The 18359-nt window shown below is 37.3% G+C and overlaps 1 protein-coding gene across 1 annotated transcript in view; it reads right to left on the minus strand.

Moving 5' to 3' along the window:
- Nucleotides 1-18359, minus strand: part of CATSPERE (catsper channel auxiliary subunit epsilon) — a 249588-nt gene that overhangs the window by 46112 nt on the left and 185117 nt on the right. The window contains exons 13-17 of the mRNA XM_022579421.2: nt 17753-17828; nt 13982-14034; nt 11886-11936; nt 11455-11488; nt 11308-11387 (exon numbers count right to left, since the gene is read on the minus strand). Coding sequence (XP_022435129.2) covers nt 11308-11387; nt 11455-11488; nt 11886-11936; nt 13982-14034; nt 17753-17828 — 294 coding nt within the window. The remainder of the gene's footprint in view (nt 1-11307; nt 11388-11454; nt 11489-11885; nt 11937-13981; nt 14035-17752; nt 17829-18359) is intronic.

An 18359-nucleotide genomic window follows, 5' to 3' on the forward strand; every position in this document is an offset into this window, starting at 1 on the left:
TTGAGTTTAATTACTGACCTCTACTATTTCTGGTGAAAAGTTTGCTGTAATTCTTTCTTTGTTCCCCTGAATGTAATGTATCAGTTTTTCCCTGTCTAGCTGCTCTTAAGCATTTCTCTTTATCTTTACCTTTCAGCATTTGTTTATGTTGTGCTTGGATGTGGTGTTTATTGAGCTTCTGGGGTCCATGGGCTAATATTTATCACCAACTTTGGATATATTTCAGTCAATATTTCTTCAAAAAATATTCTCCAATTCTATTTAAGTTAGATTGCTTGATATTGTCCCATAGGTCATTGAAGCACATAATTAAAAAAAATTCTTTCCTGTTGTATAATTTGGATAATTTCTATTGAACAATCTTTATTTTCACTAATCTTTTTATCTGCTTTGTCTAACTTCCTATTAAGTCCGTCCTATTAATTTTTATTTTTAAATTTCAGTTGCTGTGTTTTCTTTTATTCTAGCATTCCAAACTGACTCTTTTTAAAATTTATTTATTTTTGGCTGCATTGGGTTTTCATTGTTGCATGTGGGTTTTCTCTAGTTGCGGCGAGCAGGGACTACTCTTCATTGTGGTGCATGGTCTTCTCATTGTGGTGGCTTCTCTTCTTGTGGAGCACAGGCTCTAAGCATGTGGGCTTCAGTAGTTGTGGCTCATGGGCTCTAGAGCGCAGCTCAGTGGTTGTGGCACACAGGCTTAGTTGCTCCGCGGCATGTGGGATCTTCCCGGACCAGGGCTTGAACCCGTGTCCCCTGCATTGGCAAGCTGATTCTTAGCCACTGTGCCACCAGGGAAGTCCCCAAATTGGCTCTTTTAAAAAAATAGTTAGCATTTCTTTACTGAGATTCCCTATCTGTTCACCCATTCTCTACAATTTTCCTGAGAATCTTTTAACATATTTATACTTGCTGAATTAAAGTCCTTGTCTGCTAATGCCAGTCAGAGTCTGGGTCATCTGTAGTCTGCTACTACTAACTCCATTTTATTGATTTGGGGTCATTTTCCTGATTCTTTTGATGTCTAGTAATTTTTAATACTGTACTGTACTGAACATTTAAAATTATACATTGTTGACACTCTGGGTTTTGTTATTTTCCTCTAAAGAGTTTTGTTGTTGTTGTTATTGTTGTTCTTCTTTTTCTTCTTCTTCCTCCTCTTCCTCTTTTTCCTCTTCCTTCTCTCCTTCTCCTTCTTCTCCTTCTCCTTCTTCTTCTCTTTCTTCTTCTTCTGAAGATAAATAACTGGTGGATCTCTCTGACTCTGATGAAGATTAGTTTTAGGACTTGGAAGGCTTTACAGTCGTTTAGTTTTGCCTTTAACCCCAGGACATAGCATTTTGTCTTTAGCTAACCATTTTGGTTTCAGAAGAAAGCCTAAGGTGTTTTCCAATACCCTCTAAGTTGGTGTGACTTTGTCCAGATTTGTCTCCCAGCATCAGGTAACTATTGAGATCTCTGCTTCCTTTCCTTACACATGCACAGTTCAAGAATTTGAGGAAAAAGTTTTCTATACTTTTGTTGCTCCTCCTGCATGATGCTGTCCTTTCCAAGATTTTTCACCTAAATTTATAGCTGTTTCACAGTCACATACTCCACTGTCTGTCTCTTAAGTCCAGTAGCTCTGTCATTTTCTGTTATAGCCTGATTCCCACATACCCTGCCAAAAACTAGGAAGTGACTTCAGAGGACAGTCTTACTTAGAAATCTTTCCTTCTTTCAAGGATCATGTCTTTTGCAGTTTTTGCTCTCTAATGCTTCTAAAGAATTATTTATTACAGTTTGTCTAGAGCATATATAGTTGGTATTGGGCAGAGTGTATGTCAAATAAAACTACTTTGCCATTTCTAGAACTTCAATTCTGGAAGATATTTGTCTGGATATTTTTAGCCCATTGTTTTTCTATATAAATTTTAGGACCTACTTAAATTCTGCTGAAAACCCTGATGAAATTTTATTGGAATTTCATTTAAGTTATGGATAGATTAGAGAAGAACTGATACCTTTATAATACTGAGTCTCTCTATCAAAACACGTGGTATAGTTTTTCAAGTATTATAGTATTCTTCTATGTATTTAATAATGTTTTATAAATTTTGCTATACAGGTCTTGTACAACTTTTATTAAATCTATTCTACTTTATTTTATTTTTGCTATTGTGAATGGAATAATTTTTCTATTATACAGTTTACCCTCAAAAACAATGGGTTTAAACCGTGTGGGTGTGCTTATATGCAGAATTTTTTCAATAGTAAATACTACAGTACTACACAATCTGTGGTAGGTTTAAATCCGCAGATGTGGAACAGCAGTATGGAGGAACCACATGTATAGAGAGCCAATTATAAGTTATATGTGAAATTTATTATTTTATTATTATTACTATTATTATTTATTATATGTACATGGAGGGTTGTTCAAGGGTCAACTATATATTCTAGTTAGCATTTACTGATGTATAGAGACATTTTAATTTATTGTATTTTGATCTTGAATTCAACTTGCTGAACGTTCTTCTAAGGTCTAACAGTTACTGGATATTTCTCTCATAAATTACGTATACCTGACTTCATTTAAAAATGCAATCTTAGAATTATTGTCTTTTAATATAGAAGTAAGTGCTTTAAAATTTTGGTCATTATTAATATATTTATATGTATTTCTACTATGTAACTTTTTCTTTTTACTAACCCTATATTTTTTTCTCTTTTCATCTATAGCATTGCTCAATAGTTTAAGTTGGTCTAACTTCATTGCTGCAACAATACTTAAAATCTCAGTAAGTTAACACAATAAAGTTTATTCCTTACTCATTTTATGGTCCACTGTGGGTGGAATTAGAGGAGGGGAGGTGCTCTGCTCCACATAATCCTTTAGAAACCCAGACTTTTTCCATTTAGTAGACCATAATGTTTCTGAGTCCTTTTTGGATTCTCCAAAACTGGCAGATGATAGAAGATAAAAAGAGATAGCTGGGAGGATTATGCAAAACTTAATTTTTTTTTTATGGGGGGCAGAGTCCAAGCCTGACTGGTCATCTGACACTTTGGTCCACATTCCACTGTGCAGTATTCAGGCATATGGCCCCACCTAACTGCAAAGCATGTTTAGAAACAGAGTCTAGGTGTGTGCCCTGGAGGAAAAGAAAATGGGATTTTGTATGTTCATTAAGTTTTCTTTTTATCAATCTTTTTTCAAAATAACCCCACTTTGTTCTTTCTATTCTTCTTTTAGTGACTCTTCACCTTAAAAGTCTTGACCCCACACCTAAACAATGCTAAGATTTCAGAATAATTTAACTCTAATCATCTTGCTTCAATTCCACATGTTGAGTAGTAGTATTTCATTTCCATCTTGTTTTCACATCCATCAAAGATATTATTCTTAAAATTTATTTCTACAGTTTATCTTTCTTTACTTTAACCAATAATTTCTTTCCTTATGATTGATTCCTCTACTATATTATTTTCTTTTTTGGACTTATTTTTCTTCTTATTGAATAAAATCCTTCAGTAGTTTTTTGTTTTGTTTTTATTAAGGATTTTTAATGTAAACTCTTTATTTGCATAGGTATTTATTTCACCCTTACTCTTGAATAAAAGTTTATCTAGATTTACAATCTAAGATTAACATTCTTTTCCCTCAGCTCAATGAAAATATCATTCTATTATTTTTGTCCTATTTTTGCTGATAAGAAATCTCTCAATATAAGTGGCAGTCTATTATGGGTAATCTATCTTATCTGTATGGCAGCCTATAAACATTTTCTCTTTTTCTTTTGTGTTCTATGATTTCATTTTGAGTTACTTAAGACTTTGTGTCAATCTTCACTCTGATGACTTAGCCCTTTAATAAATTATGGAAAGTTTTCACATTTTATTTGATTGAGTTTCACTTACCTTTCCAACCCATTTTCTCTAATTTCTTCTTCTGGAGAAAACTATTAGGCACATGTTAGAAGAGTTTGTCATTCTTTCCTCAATTGTTTCTTAACTTCTTTCTTATTTCTATATCTCCTTAACTATTTGTGCTGCATTCTGGTTGATTTCCATGTCTTTCTCTCTCTCTCTCTCTCTTTTTTTTTTTTGGTAACTCTCTTTTTACCCATATCTTTAGCGGTTTGTAATCATCTCTAAAATTTTGAATTTAATAGGTATGATTTTATATCTAGAATTTCTATCTTTTTAAAATATGCCTATTTTCTTTTCTTTTTTTTTATATGATTTTTTTTTTTTTTTTTAGGCCACACTGTATGGCATGCTGGATCTTAGTTCTCCAACCTGGGGTCAAACCCATGCCCCTTGCATTGAGAGTGTGGAGTCTTAACTACTGGACTGCCAGGGAAGTCCCCCTACTTTCTTTTCATAGTCATATTTTTTGTTATAGTTTGTTTTATTTGTCTTCTTTATTTTTCTTTAATAATATTTTATGTATTGTTCAGATTGCTTTGTTATTTTTAGTTTTGTTGGGCCTATCTTTCAATTTGTTTTATCTTCTAACTCTCCCATTTCCTCATATGGTTGGTAAACATTTATTGACAATTCTTTGGTGGTGCTGATTTTTCCAGTGGGAGTCTTATGCCCTGGATTTGCTTTTTCAATTGCTTCTGTTGGAGCCTTAGGGATTTTATGGCTATGTGACATGTTTTTAGCTTCTTTTTTCATCTATTGATTTTTATTACTATAGTCTTTTCCTATGTATGTACATTAAATTTAGATCCCTGTCCACATACAGCCCAAGGTTGACATTTAACATTCTTACAGGAGATATTTTTCCCACATTCATGCAGGTAACACTTTCTTCCTTGTTTCTCTGGTCATTGAGTAGAATTTTCTAGTCTTCATATATCCTGGATTTATGAAAGATCTTCCTGGCCCCACAGAGGCTTTAAAACCCTATCTCCTAATTCCTACTACCAGTATCCTGGATCAATATTCCTGGACTACAGTAGATCACCTGGAGCTGACTACTCTTAGAGTTCTCTTTACTTGTATCACCTAGAGATTGCTCTTTCTTTTTTTCAAGTTTGGCTATGCATAAAATATTTTGTTATGTTTTATCAAGGATTATGTGTGTCTTTGGTGGGTGGGGAGTGATTCAAGTGAGCTCAGTCTGTTGCACTACCATATTCAGAATGACTGATTTTAAACTTTTCTTCCTTTATTAAAGAAAGCTCAACTGTAACATGTAAACTGTAAACTTGAATTGTAAACATGCTCACATCTTTTATCCTAAAAAAAGAAACCTCATGATTTTCTGTTTTACTCTATAGGTAAATTTCAACAAAAAGTTGAAAAAGTGTAGGCTACATTTTGCCCCTACATAAAAACCTTTAATTGATTTTGCAAACCCCCTGCAATCTGACTTCTGTCTGTCCTCACCATTTCATAGAAACTACTCTTATAAAGTTCACTAATGCTATTCTAATGTCAAATCCAATGGACATTTTCAGTGTTGGTTTAGCAGGTCTCTCTGAATTTGACTCTTTTACTCATTTTTTCTTAAAAATTCCCATTGTGGGCTTCACTGGTGGCACAGTTGTTGAGAGTCCGCCTGCTGATGCAGGGGACATGGGTTCGTTCCCACGGTCCGGGAAGATCCCACATGCCATGGAGCAGCTGGGCCCGTGAGCCATGGCTGCTCAGCCTGCGGGTCCGGAGCCTGTGTTTTGCAACGGGAGAGGCTACAACAGTGAGAGGCCCGCGTACTGCAAAAAAAAAAAAAAAAAATTCCTATTGTGGGGAGGGGGAAGGGTAAACTGGGACAAAGTGAGAGAGTGGCATGGACATACATACACTACCAAATGTAAAATAGATAGCTAGTGGGAAGCAGCCACATAGTACAGAGAGATCAGCTCGGTGCTTTGTGACCACCTAGAGGGGTGGGATAGGAAGGGTGGGAGGGAGGGAGACGCAAGAGGGAAGAGATATGGGGATATATGTATAGCTATAACTGATTCACTTTGTTATAAAGCAGAAACTAACACGCCGTTGCAAAGCAATTATACTCCAATAAAGATGTTAAAAAAAGAAACCCCAAAGCCAAAACAAAATAAATAAATAAATAAATAAAAGACAAAGGCAAAAAAAAAAAACTCCTATTGTCTTTGCTTCCACAATTCCACATTATCTATGTTGTCCTTGTGTTTCTCTGAATGTTTTTTTCTGGCTCTTATTTCTAGACTCTTTTTTCCTCTCACCACCTTTGAATATTGGGTTTTTTTGTTTGTTTTTTGTTTTTTAGTAGGGTAAATCTATGGCTCATAACTCTTCTTATTTTCCATATTATAGTTAAAATGAAACACAACTTTTGATACTTCCTTTTATGTGGAGGGAGCTCAATGAGTATAACATTCTTGGTCTATCTTTGCTCTTCTATTCACTTTGCCCCTTGGGAAGTGGGTTGACATAAATGATTGATAACTTAGAAAAGAATAAGCTGGGCATGCTTGGCTTAGCTTCACATTTTTCTTCTTATGAGTGAATTTCTTGTAGGATAACATGTTCTTTTCTCATTTATGTTATACATTTAAAGTGCTTCCAAGATTAGAGACCAGCAGTGGATCAACAATATGTATGACTGGGGAGATGATTCTTTTTAACCCTGTTAGGTATAGTATTAGTGGTGTAGTATCAGGAAGTTCACTTTCTGCAAATGTAAGCTACATCTGTCAATATATATTTTTTGTCAGTAATAAGTGATGAGTAATAACATCCATCTTCTGACTCATATTATTCAATTCACTCAGGATTTGGTCAGGGAAGAGGGGTACAATTGGACCTTCTATGTACCCCGATAATTCTTTATGATCACTCACAACAATTCTTAATATCACAAAATTTTTACTGACTTCCAAATATATCTCTAGCTCAGACAGTTTACATGAACTTCAGATGCTTCAATTTAACATTTTATTGCACATCTCCTTTTGGATGTCACACAGACTCAAATTCAAAATGTCTAAAAATCAACTAGTCATCTTCCCCTGTAAGCATACGCTTTATTCTCTATTTTATATTACAATTGATGGTATTAAAATTTGTCCAGTTTAGGGAAGCCATAAACATAAAATTCATGAGTTCATTCAGCAAATATTTATTGATTGCTTACTATATGCTAGTCAGTGATCTAGGTGCTGGAGGATATAGCAGTGAACTAACTAAATAAAAAGCTCTTCTCTACGAAACTTCCATTATAGTAGAGGAGAAAAGACAATACACAAGTTAAATAAGTAAGATGTATAATTTGTTAGGTGGTAATAAATACTATGAACAAAAAAGACAGGTGAGGAGTGAAGGTGGTGCAGAGGCAGCTTATAATTTTAAATATGACAGTCAGCATAGGTCTCTTTAAGAAAGTGACATTTGGGCAAAGAAGGAAGTGAGAGAACAAACTAAGTGAACATCTGGGGAAAGAGCATTGCAGGCACAGCAAGCAGCAGGTACAACGGCCCTGAGGTGGGAATCTGCTTGGCTTACCTGAGGGACAATAAGGAGGCCAAGTGAGTAGAATGAAGTAAGTGAGGTGAAGCTCACCAGGAGAAAGGTAACAGGGACAGCAGATCACATAGAGCTTTGTAAATCAGAGGAACGACTTGGCTTTTACTCAGTGATTATACATTTTGAGCTTAGGAGTGATGTGCTCTAACCATTTTAAATGATTCATTGTTGCTGCTATAGAGATGCAAGGGTGGAAGCAGGGAGGCCAACAGAAAGGCTATTTTAATAATCCAGGCAGGTAGTGATGGCTTAGATCAGGGTGGTAGCAGTTCAAGTGGTGACAAATAGTCAGATCCTGTAGGTATCTTGAAGATAGAGCCAATAGGATTTACTGATGTATTGAATGAAAGATATAAAAGAAAGAATGGCTGGGGTGATTCCAAAGTTTGACCCAAACAGCCAGAAGGATAGGGTTGATATCAGTTGAAATGAGGAACGCTATTGATGGAGCAGATTTTGAGGGTAAGATCAGGGGTTCAGTTTTGAACAGGTTGTTTGATATATCTAGGCAATATCTAAGTAGAAAAGTGAGTTATGTATTCAACATCTATGTGGATTTATGGATCTGGAGTTCAAGAGTTTTGCAGACACTGTTAGTGCTACCAAATAACCCTGTGCCTGTTTACATTTTCTAGCCTGCCTTGGAGTTAGATTAGGGCTATGGCATTAGGTTCCAGATAATTGGATGTGGGTGGAAATGATGTAAACCAATTCTAGGCCCGAACCTTTAAGATATCCCAGGAAATCCTCTAGTCTTTTTTTTTCTTTCTTTCCAGTTTTCCCCTTTCATAGTGGTAGTCTAGGAGGCCATGTCAAGATGATGTAGGTACAAAATATGTCAGACTATGACATGAAAAAGGTTAAGCACAGAGATGCTGCAGCATAGCCTAGCCGTATTTGACTAATACAATGGAGGATATTCAGGCTGAAGATACAGTTTTGGGGTTTATCAATATATTGAGACATTCGAGTCCATGAGACTGGGCGACATCACTGAAAGAGAAAGTTGAAGTGGAGAAAAGAAAAGAAAGCTTTGAGCCTTGGGGCATTCCAACATTAAGAAGTCATGGAGAAAAGGAGAAACTAAGAAATTAAGGAGGAGCTATCAGTGAGGTAGCAGGAAAAGTAGGAAAATGTGATATCCTGGAAATCCAATAAGGAAAATATTTCAAGTAGGAGGAAATAATCAACTGTCAATTCTTGTTAATGAGATCAAGTAAGATGAGACTTGAGAATTGACCACTGAGCTTAGCAATATGGAGGCCAAGGCCGTTGGTCACATGGGCTAGCAGTGCCAATGGAGTGGTGGGGGTAAAATTCTGACTGAGAAAGATTTGGGAGAGGATAGGAGAAGAGCTGGTGACAGTGAGTATAGTAGTGAGAGGGGTAGTGGGGTCAAGAGAGGGTTTTTGTTTTGGTTTAGTTTTTGGTTTTGGTGAGGGAAAGAATTGTATATTTGTATGATGATCCAGTAGACAGGGTAAAGTTGATGAAGCAGGAGAAAGAGGGGGCAATTTCGGGAACAGTGGTTTTAATTAGGAAAGGGTGTGGGTATCCAGTTCACAAATGGAGGGACAGGCCTTAGATACCCATATACTTTACCTATGGTGACAGGAAGACAGACAGAGTTAATGGGCACAGATGCTTGAAGATGGATAGATAACAGTAGTAGAAGTTTGCAGAAAATCTCTCCTGATCGATATTACCTTTGAGTCATTCATCTTCCTCATTCTCTCTTTCCCTCAGCACTCACATCTATCAATTATCAAGCCCTGCCTGTTACTATGAGTAATTTTCTCGTAAGTGATTCCTCTTTTTTGTCTCTGTTGCTATCTCAGTCATTTGTTTTTTTTTCCTCCCTGGACTACCACTACAGTTTACTACCTGGTCTCCTTACTTAGACATGTTTCCCTGAAATTCATCTTCTATACTTCTTACAGAGAGAACTAGGTAAAGCAAATATTTAATCATGCCACTCTACCAGAAGAATGGATAGAAAGTCTTCCATGAGCTGGACTCTACCTAGCTAGTTTCCCAGCCTTTTCTCCTGATACATCATGCCTCACTATGTGCTCCGATAACATTATACCATTTGAACTATGAAATTTCTTCCTCTATCATTTTTGCTTGAAAGGCTTACTCAGTGGAGTTCCCTGTTACCTTCCCCAGTTCTCCTTCTCTCCTCTGCCTTCAGCTAGATATTCATTATCATTTAAGACTCAGCGACTCAGCTCAAATGCTCTGGGAACACTTTCCAGAGCCCCTCTCCCTTCCATAGCTGAGTTGGATTCTTTTCTTTACAGTTTCAATACCAACTACCCATGTCATTCCTTTCTATTGTTCCATTTAGCATATCAGTTCATATATAATTTATCAGACTCTTGAGCTCTTGAGAGCAGAAATCCTGGGTTATTCATCTTTGAATTTCCAGTACCTAGCACAGTTATTGGTGCAAAGTAGGTGTTTAATAATGATGATATGAACTGAAGAGTGCACTTCTCTGGGAGAGAACATTGAGTTTTTTTTTTAACCACTGGAGGATTAGGCACTAGATAAAACAAACAAACAAAAAAAAAAAACAAGGAAAAAAACTAGGTCTCAGTGAGGGAAGGAGTGCCTAGGGTGCCCAAGAAAAGAAGTGGCATGATTAGATGTCTAGAAGATTGAAACTAAGGAAGATAGCAGATTAGCCTGATTGCTCAGAGAACCCATGACAGAGGGATTGTAGGAGGGTAACATAAGAGGGTTAGGGCAGAGTACAGAATCTTAGAACTGTCATGGATTACAAGTAGGGGGCAGTACGTGCTGGCAGAACCCTTCTGGATTCCAACAGGGAAAGCTCTGATGGCAAAACTAAATTGGAGTGCCTGATTCATTACTTCACACCTACCCACCCTAAGAGATCTCAGAAGCTGTCTTCAGCCCGAGGACCCCAAAAGCTGAAAGCATTGACTAAAATTTTGATGTTTTTCTCATAGGAATTTCACTTCCAGTAATTTATCCTCATGGCAGTAATTATCCTTTGCCATGAGGATAAATTTACTGGACAAATTTACTGGATAAATTATCCAGTAATTTATCCTCATAGCATATCTGGACTAATGTCCATACATGTACATAAATGGATATTCACCACAATTTTGTTTATAATAGCAAAAAAAAATTAGAAACCTAGGTCACTTGTCTCATACTTTTCTATATTTTTAATTTTGTAACAAACTTTGTAACTTTTTTATAATCATAAATCTAGCATAAAGTCAGAGAAGCAAGCAAACTAGCACAAAATCACTTGGAAAAGCCTTCCTTGTAGCATTTTATTCATATTTTTATTATGAAACATTATTTATAAAAATTAAGTTAGAGATAATATTTTTGAAATCTCCCCACGTACTATCCCTTATTAGTAATCTAGTTTCTCTCTTTGCAAGCATTCAGTTATTATTGGCACATGGAAAGAAAAGTCATATGTCACCAGTGGGAGATAGTTCCTATAACAGGGAGGGGCGCTGGAGGTTGGGGAGAGATTTAGAGAGGATAAAGCAAGGGTTAGGAGACGGTCTGCATCCATGAGAGGAGTCTCAGCTCTCTTACCTACTTATGTCTCAGCTTCTAAATTGTAATCTCCCTCAACATGCAGGGACCATGGACCATCCAACTTTCCATAACTAGTACTGAAAACCTAGTGTTGCATATATTTGGGTGCTCAAAAATATTTATTATTAAATACATGATTAATTAAGCTTCTTTTCATACTTTTATTTTGAAACTTTCAAAATAAGTTAAAATTTTTAGTGAGAATATACTTACAGTTGAACCACAGGGTGAAACTTTTCTCTGAAATCAACTCTCAGTGGGCAGCCATATTTTTCCCAATTATATTTTACTCTCTAAAAAAGGAAAAATGTTTAGTTATTTTCTATATTTGGCTGATTGACAAAATTATAGTTCTCTTACCAAGTGTTTAGGTGGTCGATCCCTCAGATATGACCTGTAAAAAGACATTTTCATTACTTAGAATCTTTCTTCTTCACAAACTTAAAAATTAAAACCATTACTTTGTTTGGGTAAAGCGGTATCACAAAAGTCAAACAGATGACCATAATTACAAAATACTCCTAAAATATGTGGAGATTAAGCAACATACTTCTAAATAACACACAGATCAAAGACAAAATCTTAAGAGAAGTTAGAAAATATGTTCAACTAAATGAAAACACAACTTATCAAAATTTGTGAGGTGCAGCAAAATCAGTGCCTAGAGGTAAATTTATAGCAATAAATGTGTATATCAGAAAAGACTGATGATAATAGGAATAAATACTAACTGATTCTAGATTATTGATACTACATTAATATAAAACTCTATGTTAAAAAAGACTTCTTACTTTTCAATGATGTAAAAAAAATCATGCTGAAGGCATTCTTTTTTATCAAATCTACAAAAAATAAAACATAATGAAGTTGTAATATCATCATTCCTTACTTACTAGCACAAACATTTAACCATTTAACTCAGTGATTCTCGAACTCGAAAGTATCACAGAATCATCACTTATTGAATTAGAATCTTTGGGGTTGGTGTGTAGCCCTAGCATTTCTATTTTTAAAACTCAGCTTCAGAAATGTTTCTGAAGGTACCAGAATTTGATACATGTGAAAATTTGTAGAAAATCCATCAAAGTAAGACAAATTTCTTTGGACTGTTTCATTCTTAATAAGTTTTTAAAACACAGAGTTCTAATTGCTACTAGAGACTCAGTTGCACAGGTAAGGATCTATTTTAAGAATTCACATAATTTCTAGTTAGGGTTTATGCAGACATAAGGCTATCATGGTCTATAAAATGATAGAGATTTTAGTAAGTTAAATTATTCATTTCACCATTTTTGCTGGCTGCTTCCAGTGTAACTCAGAAGGAACCCCAGTCACTGCTGTGTTTATATAGATATTGGAAGACTAGGACCACCTCCCACCCTGAATTCAAATTAGACCTCAAGAGATGCCCTCCTTCATTGACAACTCTCCTGTCAGAAGTATCATGGGCCCCATTGGTATCCTTTGCTGATTGTGAAAACTTAGGCCAACCACAACCTGAATCCAAGAAATTAGGGTCATTTTTAGAGTTCCAGAGCAGTGGGTCATTGACTAAGAGACCTGGAAAGAGGTCCTGAAATCTGTGTTTTCAGACATGCTCTCCAGGTGATTCTGGAGAGCAACCTAGTTTGACTATTGCTCTCTAAACCTTCCCAGAAATAGATTGACTCAAGCTGTTTTGCATCTCACTGAAGAAGGAAATCTTCATGCAGTGATACTGCATGCAGGGGTACTGGGAATTGATTTTGGTAACATGTTGCTTAGAGCAGTTATTCTCAAATTTTAACGCCCCTACTAATCTTGGAAATTTTGTTAAAACAGAGATTCTGACTCAGCAGGTACGAGGCGAGGCCTGAGATTCTGCATTTCTAGTAACTTCCCAGGTGATACCACTGCTGGTCCATAGATTATACTCTAAGGAGCAAGGATGTAGACCATCCCAGAAGTAAGATGCTATAGGCTGTTTAAATCAGTTAGCCTTTGTGTTTTCTGGAAAAGGACTTAGGGAAATGCAAATTCCTTGCTGAATGAGATGGGAATATTTAATTATCTGTCTGGCAACTGATTTTAACAATTCACTACTCAAAAGATTATTAGAATGACAGATGAATAGACCTTTGTTTTGGATGCGAGCAAGCCACTTCATAAATAGATTCAGGTAAGAGTCAATGTTACCCCACCCTCACCCTAACCACAGGAAAGGAATTGCAATACATTTTTGTCTCCATTATACATCCCACCTCAGTTAAACAGATTTGTGTATGCTGACCTTTATTCTCTCCCATGCAGAAGAAAGAGCTGTGGATGACACAAGTTCCAGTGTGCTTCATTGTGAACCATAGTAAAAATCAATAAAAGTAACACTTTGGGATTCTCTGAAGGAAACACTGGTGGTTCTGTTAGGTTTGCTCTAAAAAACTTTCTCATGGAAAAAGGTGCAGGAAACTGAGGGTTCTCTCTTGTGGTTACAAGCAGTTCTCTGACAGAAATGAAATTATAACTGGTTTGAGTAGGATGGACAACAAAGGTAAGTTTTTCTCCCTCTCATTTCTCTGGAAATAAATTGTACACTGAAGAGCTGAGAGAGGTAATGCAAAGGATGGAAACTGGCTTATGAAAAGGGAAGGTAGAGAAAAATGCTAGTAATGGAGATAGAGGTTAAGTCTGTCTGATCCAAATGTAATATTTGAATATGATTCAAATGTAATATTTGACTTGGCAAAAAAGTTCAAACAAGTCTGGTTTGGACAAATTATCAACTTATAATGAATGGATTTCATATGGACATGTCAGTCATTGGGCTAATATTATCGCTAGTAATTACCATTTAGTTCACCATTCGTTTTTAAACATAAAAGTAAGACAAGTCAAATGCAAATATACTTGCCCTTTAACAGCAATGAATTTATTAGCATCACAGCCAACAGATATTTGGAACACCTAAAGTAAAGTAATTTAGGCGATGAGTTTAGTGGTTCTAATTCACATGATCTAAAATATTACTACAACTAAAAGCAATTACATTTTAGATTTGAAATAACCTTTTAAATGTAGAGTTTTGTTATACTGCTCTGTGCTGTTTTCCTCCTTCTTCTTCGATCACTTTTTTCTTTCTTTGCTTCCTTTCACCCTTACTGCTCACAAGGCCCAAAGGTTGGGTCTCTGCTTTCTTACTTCGATGTGATCTCTCACTACTACCTCTACAACCATGACTATCAACTCTGTAGTTCCAGCTTGCACCTGATTCACCTGGCAGGTTTCTCTAATAGTGAGTGGGCCAAAAAATTCGTCCAGGTTTTTCCGTAAGATGTTATGGAAACACGAATTTGACTTCTTTTTAGAGTCAGGGTCCTGGTTCTTCCTCAACTGGGATAAGCTACTTATATTTCTACCTGGCTCCAGGACACCTTACTCACTACTGTCTACCCTGCCCACCTCTCCAACCCCCACCCCAGGCTTTCTAATTGGGATTTAGATGCTTGCCTTCTGTTTTAAACATGTCCTGTATGTTCCATATTTCCACAAGGCAAATCTAAAAACACCCTTGGAGATCAGGAGGGTGGGGTTAGAGAATGAAGTCCTGCCAAGCTTGATGGATTTAAAGAATTGCACCTGCTAAGTCAAGAGCTTTCAGTCTTCATTTGAAAGGCATGCTCCACAGCAGGAGTTCATGGATTTTATTTCTTGAACTATCTGATCTCACCCATAGGACCTGATTTGTTCTCTCAACAACTCTACCCACAGGCCTTGCTGTCCATCATTATTAAATCTTTTCCCATCAAATGTGTTTAGAAACATGTGTCTGCCCTTTATCTTTACTAAATTATCCATATAAGGTACATGGTTGGCTGAGATCCTCAAGTGTTGCATAGTTAGGACACACCATCACTTGATGATCTTACTTGTAACATCTCTTCTTTTATGGGTGTTAGTTCACAGAAATCATTCCTAGTCTCAGAATTAACAACCATGACTCAGATTAAAATACATGAGTTGACCTGCAGGTGGCTCTTGAACAGGAGCATGGGTACAGAATGTGGGAAGTATGGATAAGACTGTTTTGTCGGGTACCCACTGCTGGAGGGCTGACACATTTTCCTTGGGACAGGACACCTAACAGAGAAATTCTGACATATAGCCCAAATGAAAACAATGAATGTAGTAGTTTTCTTTATTTAATGTTATTCTCTTAAGTACAGAGACAGGCAACACTGTTTCTGCCTTAGCTCAGAATCAGACACAGCGTATTCCCTCGAACTGGACAGAACAACTGAACTGAGACAGGAATTCTAAAGGCCTTCAACACAGAAATGTTGGTAGACAATATATTAGACAGAGTGTAGTCATCTCTCCCTGGGAAACTTCAACTTGGAAGGAATTACTAACACCATCTGAGGACTGGTTTACTAGGGTGGCCTCATTGCATTCTGGTTCTTGGTGTACAGTTAAAAAACTGAGATGCAGCCCTGTTGGTGTTGTCAGTTCTATTTGCTGCTCTGCTGCAGGCTATGAAGACTAAGTAACAAAGACAGCAGGCTCATGTTCAAATGGCTCAGTTCATGGTCCATTTGGTCCAGCAGGTTTAACAAGGGCTTAACTTCATCCAACTAGAGAAGAAGTCTGTGGGCCCTCTGTCTATAATATTTATCCGGGAGGCCGATGACTTGCTTACCAGTGGGGATAGGAGCACAAAGAAGGGTCCCTGTGATTGAGAGCATACCTTGTAGTTGTGTACAGGTTTTTATTGTCTTGGCTAGCTAGAGGACCTACCTCCACAAGGCCACATTTTCCTGTTGCCAAAGGGCTATGGCATAGTCTATTATCTTCTACTATATGGCATACTCTCCATTCTATTTCAGTGGGTGGGTCAATACAAACTACCTGAAATGGGCACAGATGGTGGCTGGATTTGAACGGTCCATGTCTTGGGGTGTGCCAAGGAAGAAACCAGTAATATTAGATAATTACTCTGTGACAGGTACTGTTCTGGGCATTTTACACAAATAATCTCATTTAATACTCTCAACAAAGTAGATAACTACTGTGAGATGGATATTATATTTCCCCTTTTACAAATGAGGCAGCTAAGACTCAGAGTGCTTAGGAGCTTCTTGAAGCCAGTAGGTGGTAGAGCTTGGATTTGAACTCAGGTTAGGTTAACATGTTTTTGTAATGCCTGGGCTGGGCAGGATAGGGTGAATGAGGATCCCTAACAAATCTATAGATTAGACAGGAAAAAGATGGAGGAAACCACGGTGCTTCAGGAAGGCATCTTATATGGAATATGGTAGAGCAGTCGAGGAGCTGAAGATAGAAAATGCAGACCAAGGCTGGGGCAGGAACTCGCTAGGTTGCTGTTTTCTTCCTCCTCAGCAGATTAAGCTGGGTAGGCAGCATGGTGGGTAAACAGGGGGAGTGGTCCGTATGCACCTGCAGGCAATTTCCTGGGGAAGCAGTGTGTGTCAGCAGTGCTCAAGGATGGATCACATCTGCCTCAGTTCAAGGCTCCCTTTAAATTCATGGAACCTTGGGACTTTCCTGGTGGTCCAGTGGCTAAGACTACGTGCTCCCAGTGTAGGGGGCCTGGGTTTGGTCTCTGGTCAGGGAACTAGATCCCACATGTTGCAACTAAGAGTTCCCATGCCGCAACTGAAAAGATCCCACATGCTACGAAGATCCTGCACGCAGCGATGAAGATCCTGTGTGTTGCAACTGAGGCCTGGTGTAGCCAAATAAATACATTTAAATTCATGGAACCTTGCCCTGGTAGGAAGAGGTTCTTGGTGCTGGGGTCCTGAAGAGCAGAGACTATGTCTCATTTAACTTTGAATTCTTCATGTAGGTATTCCCCATTGTGCTATGCCTGATATATAGTGGGCACTCAATATATGTTTATTGATTATTAGTTGGAATGAGAAGGAATAAAGAGAGGAGGCATCCCTCAGTGTGGAACAAAGACTCAAAGGAGGTGGTGGTGGCTGATTGCCTGAACACCCCACTGCTATATCACATTGCTGTGCTTTTGTATATGCCTCTTCCTGCTCAACTTCTACTTACTCTTCAACAATCATTTTATGCATCACCTTCTTTTCACCTTTCCCCTCCCAATCAAAATTGCTTACTTTGTTCTCTGGGCTATTTGGTAACTGTATATCTCACATTCTTTTACACTAGTTTATGTTTTCCCCTTTGGAAGGGACTCTTTTCATCTTTGTAACTCCCATTACTTAGCACACAGACTGAAACATAGAAACGTGGTAGGCACACAATAAAATTTTTTGAATGAAAAAATGATCCAATTTGTAAAATAAATAAACATAGCGTAAATATGGATATGACTGGCAGTCTTCTCTGACAAACCATATCCAACTTTAGATGTTCTCATTAATTGCAGTTTTCCTCTACACAATTTTATTTATGTTCAAAAACTAATAATTTTACATCTTTGTAAGTGTTTATATTATGATGGTTAACTCATGGAGGGCAGTAATCTAATCTTTTTCCAAAGTAAAATTTTGGTCTCTCTACAGTGAAACGTTACAAAATGTTGCTACATATTAGGGGGAGTGGTATTGAATGGAGTTAATACGTATTATTTAGTTTTACCACCCATGTATTATTGAAGTAAAATTTTCAGTCTTCTACCCATGTCACTTACCTTTTGGGATACTGGACACGTTTTTGCATGTTCACTAGGTCTAACGTGAACAAGCAGAAGACCTGTGTTCTGGTATCTAGGAGAAACAACACGTACAGGTGATTATAGAATCACAAGGGAGGTAGCCATGAGTGTGCCTTTGTGCAGAACAGATAAAAAGTCCCATTAACATGTTGTGATTGAACTGCCCCCCTGCCACCCATGAGGAATTCTAGAGGCCTGGTGGTGGTGGTGGTGACGGTTCGCAGTTTCTGCTAAGGTGCATTGTGGTCATATCCTAAAGTCACTCCCAACTCATGGTATCCCATATTTTGGCCAGCATAGGATAGGCACAAAAGGAAATAAAAATGAGTTTCTATCAGCATTTCAAGCCCTCTGTTTCATTCACACCCTCAGTCTCCTGAGGATGGGGCTTTGCTGCTGACATCTTGCCCTGCTTTCTGACAGTATTACAAGGCCGTAGCCATTGCATAGGTTCCTTCTCTAGACTCTACAGATTTTTTCCTCCTATTGATAATGCTTTTGGAACAATAGATATTGTTATGAAGTTAGTTTTCTGAACCACATTATGCTGTATAATATGATCTGACTGGAAGCAAAAGGGAGA

This window comes from Delphinapterus leucas, chromosome 1 (assembly GCF_059928025.1).
Source record: "Delphinapterus leucas isolate spDelLeu-1000000601 "Yukka" chromosome 1, BTC_Dleu_Yukka2, whole genome shotgun sequence".
Taxonomy (NCBI): domain Eukaryota; kingdom Metazoa; phylum Chordata; class Mammalia; order Artiodactyla; family Monodontidae; genus Delphinapterus; species Delphinapterus leucas.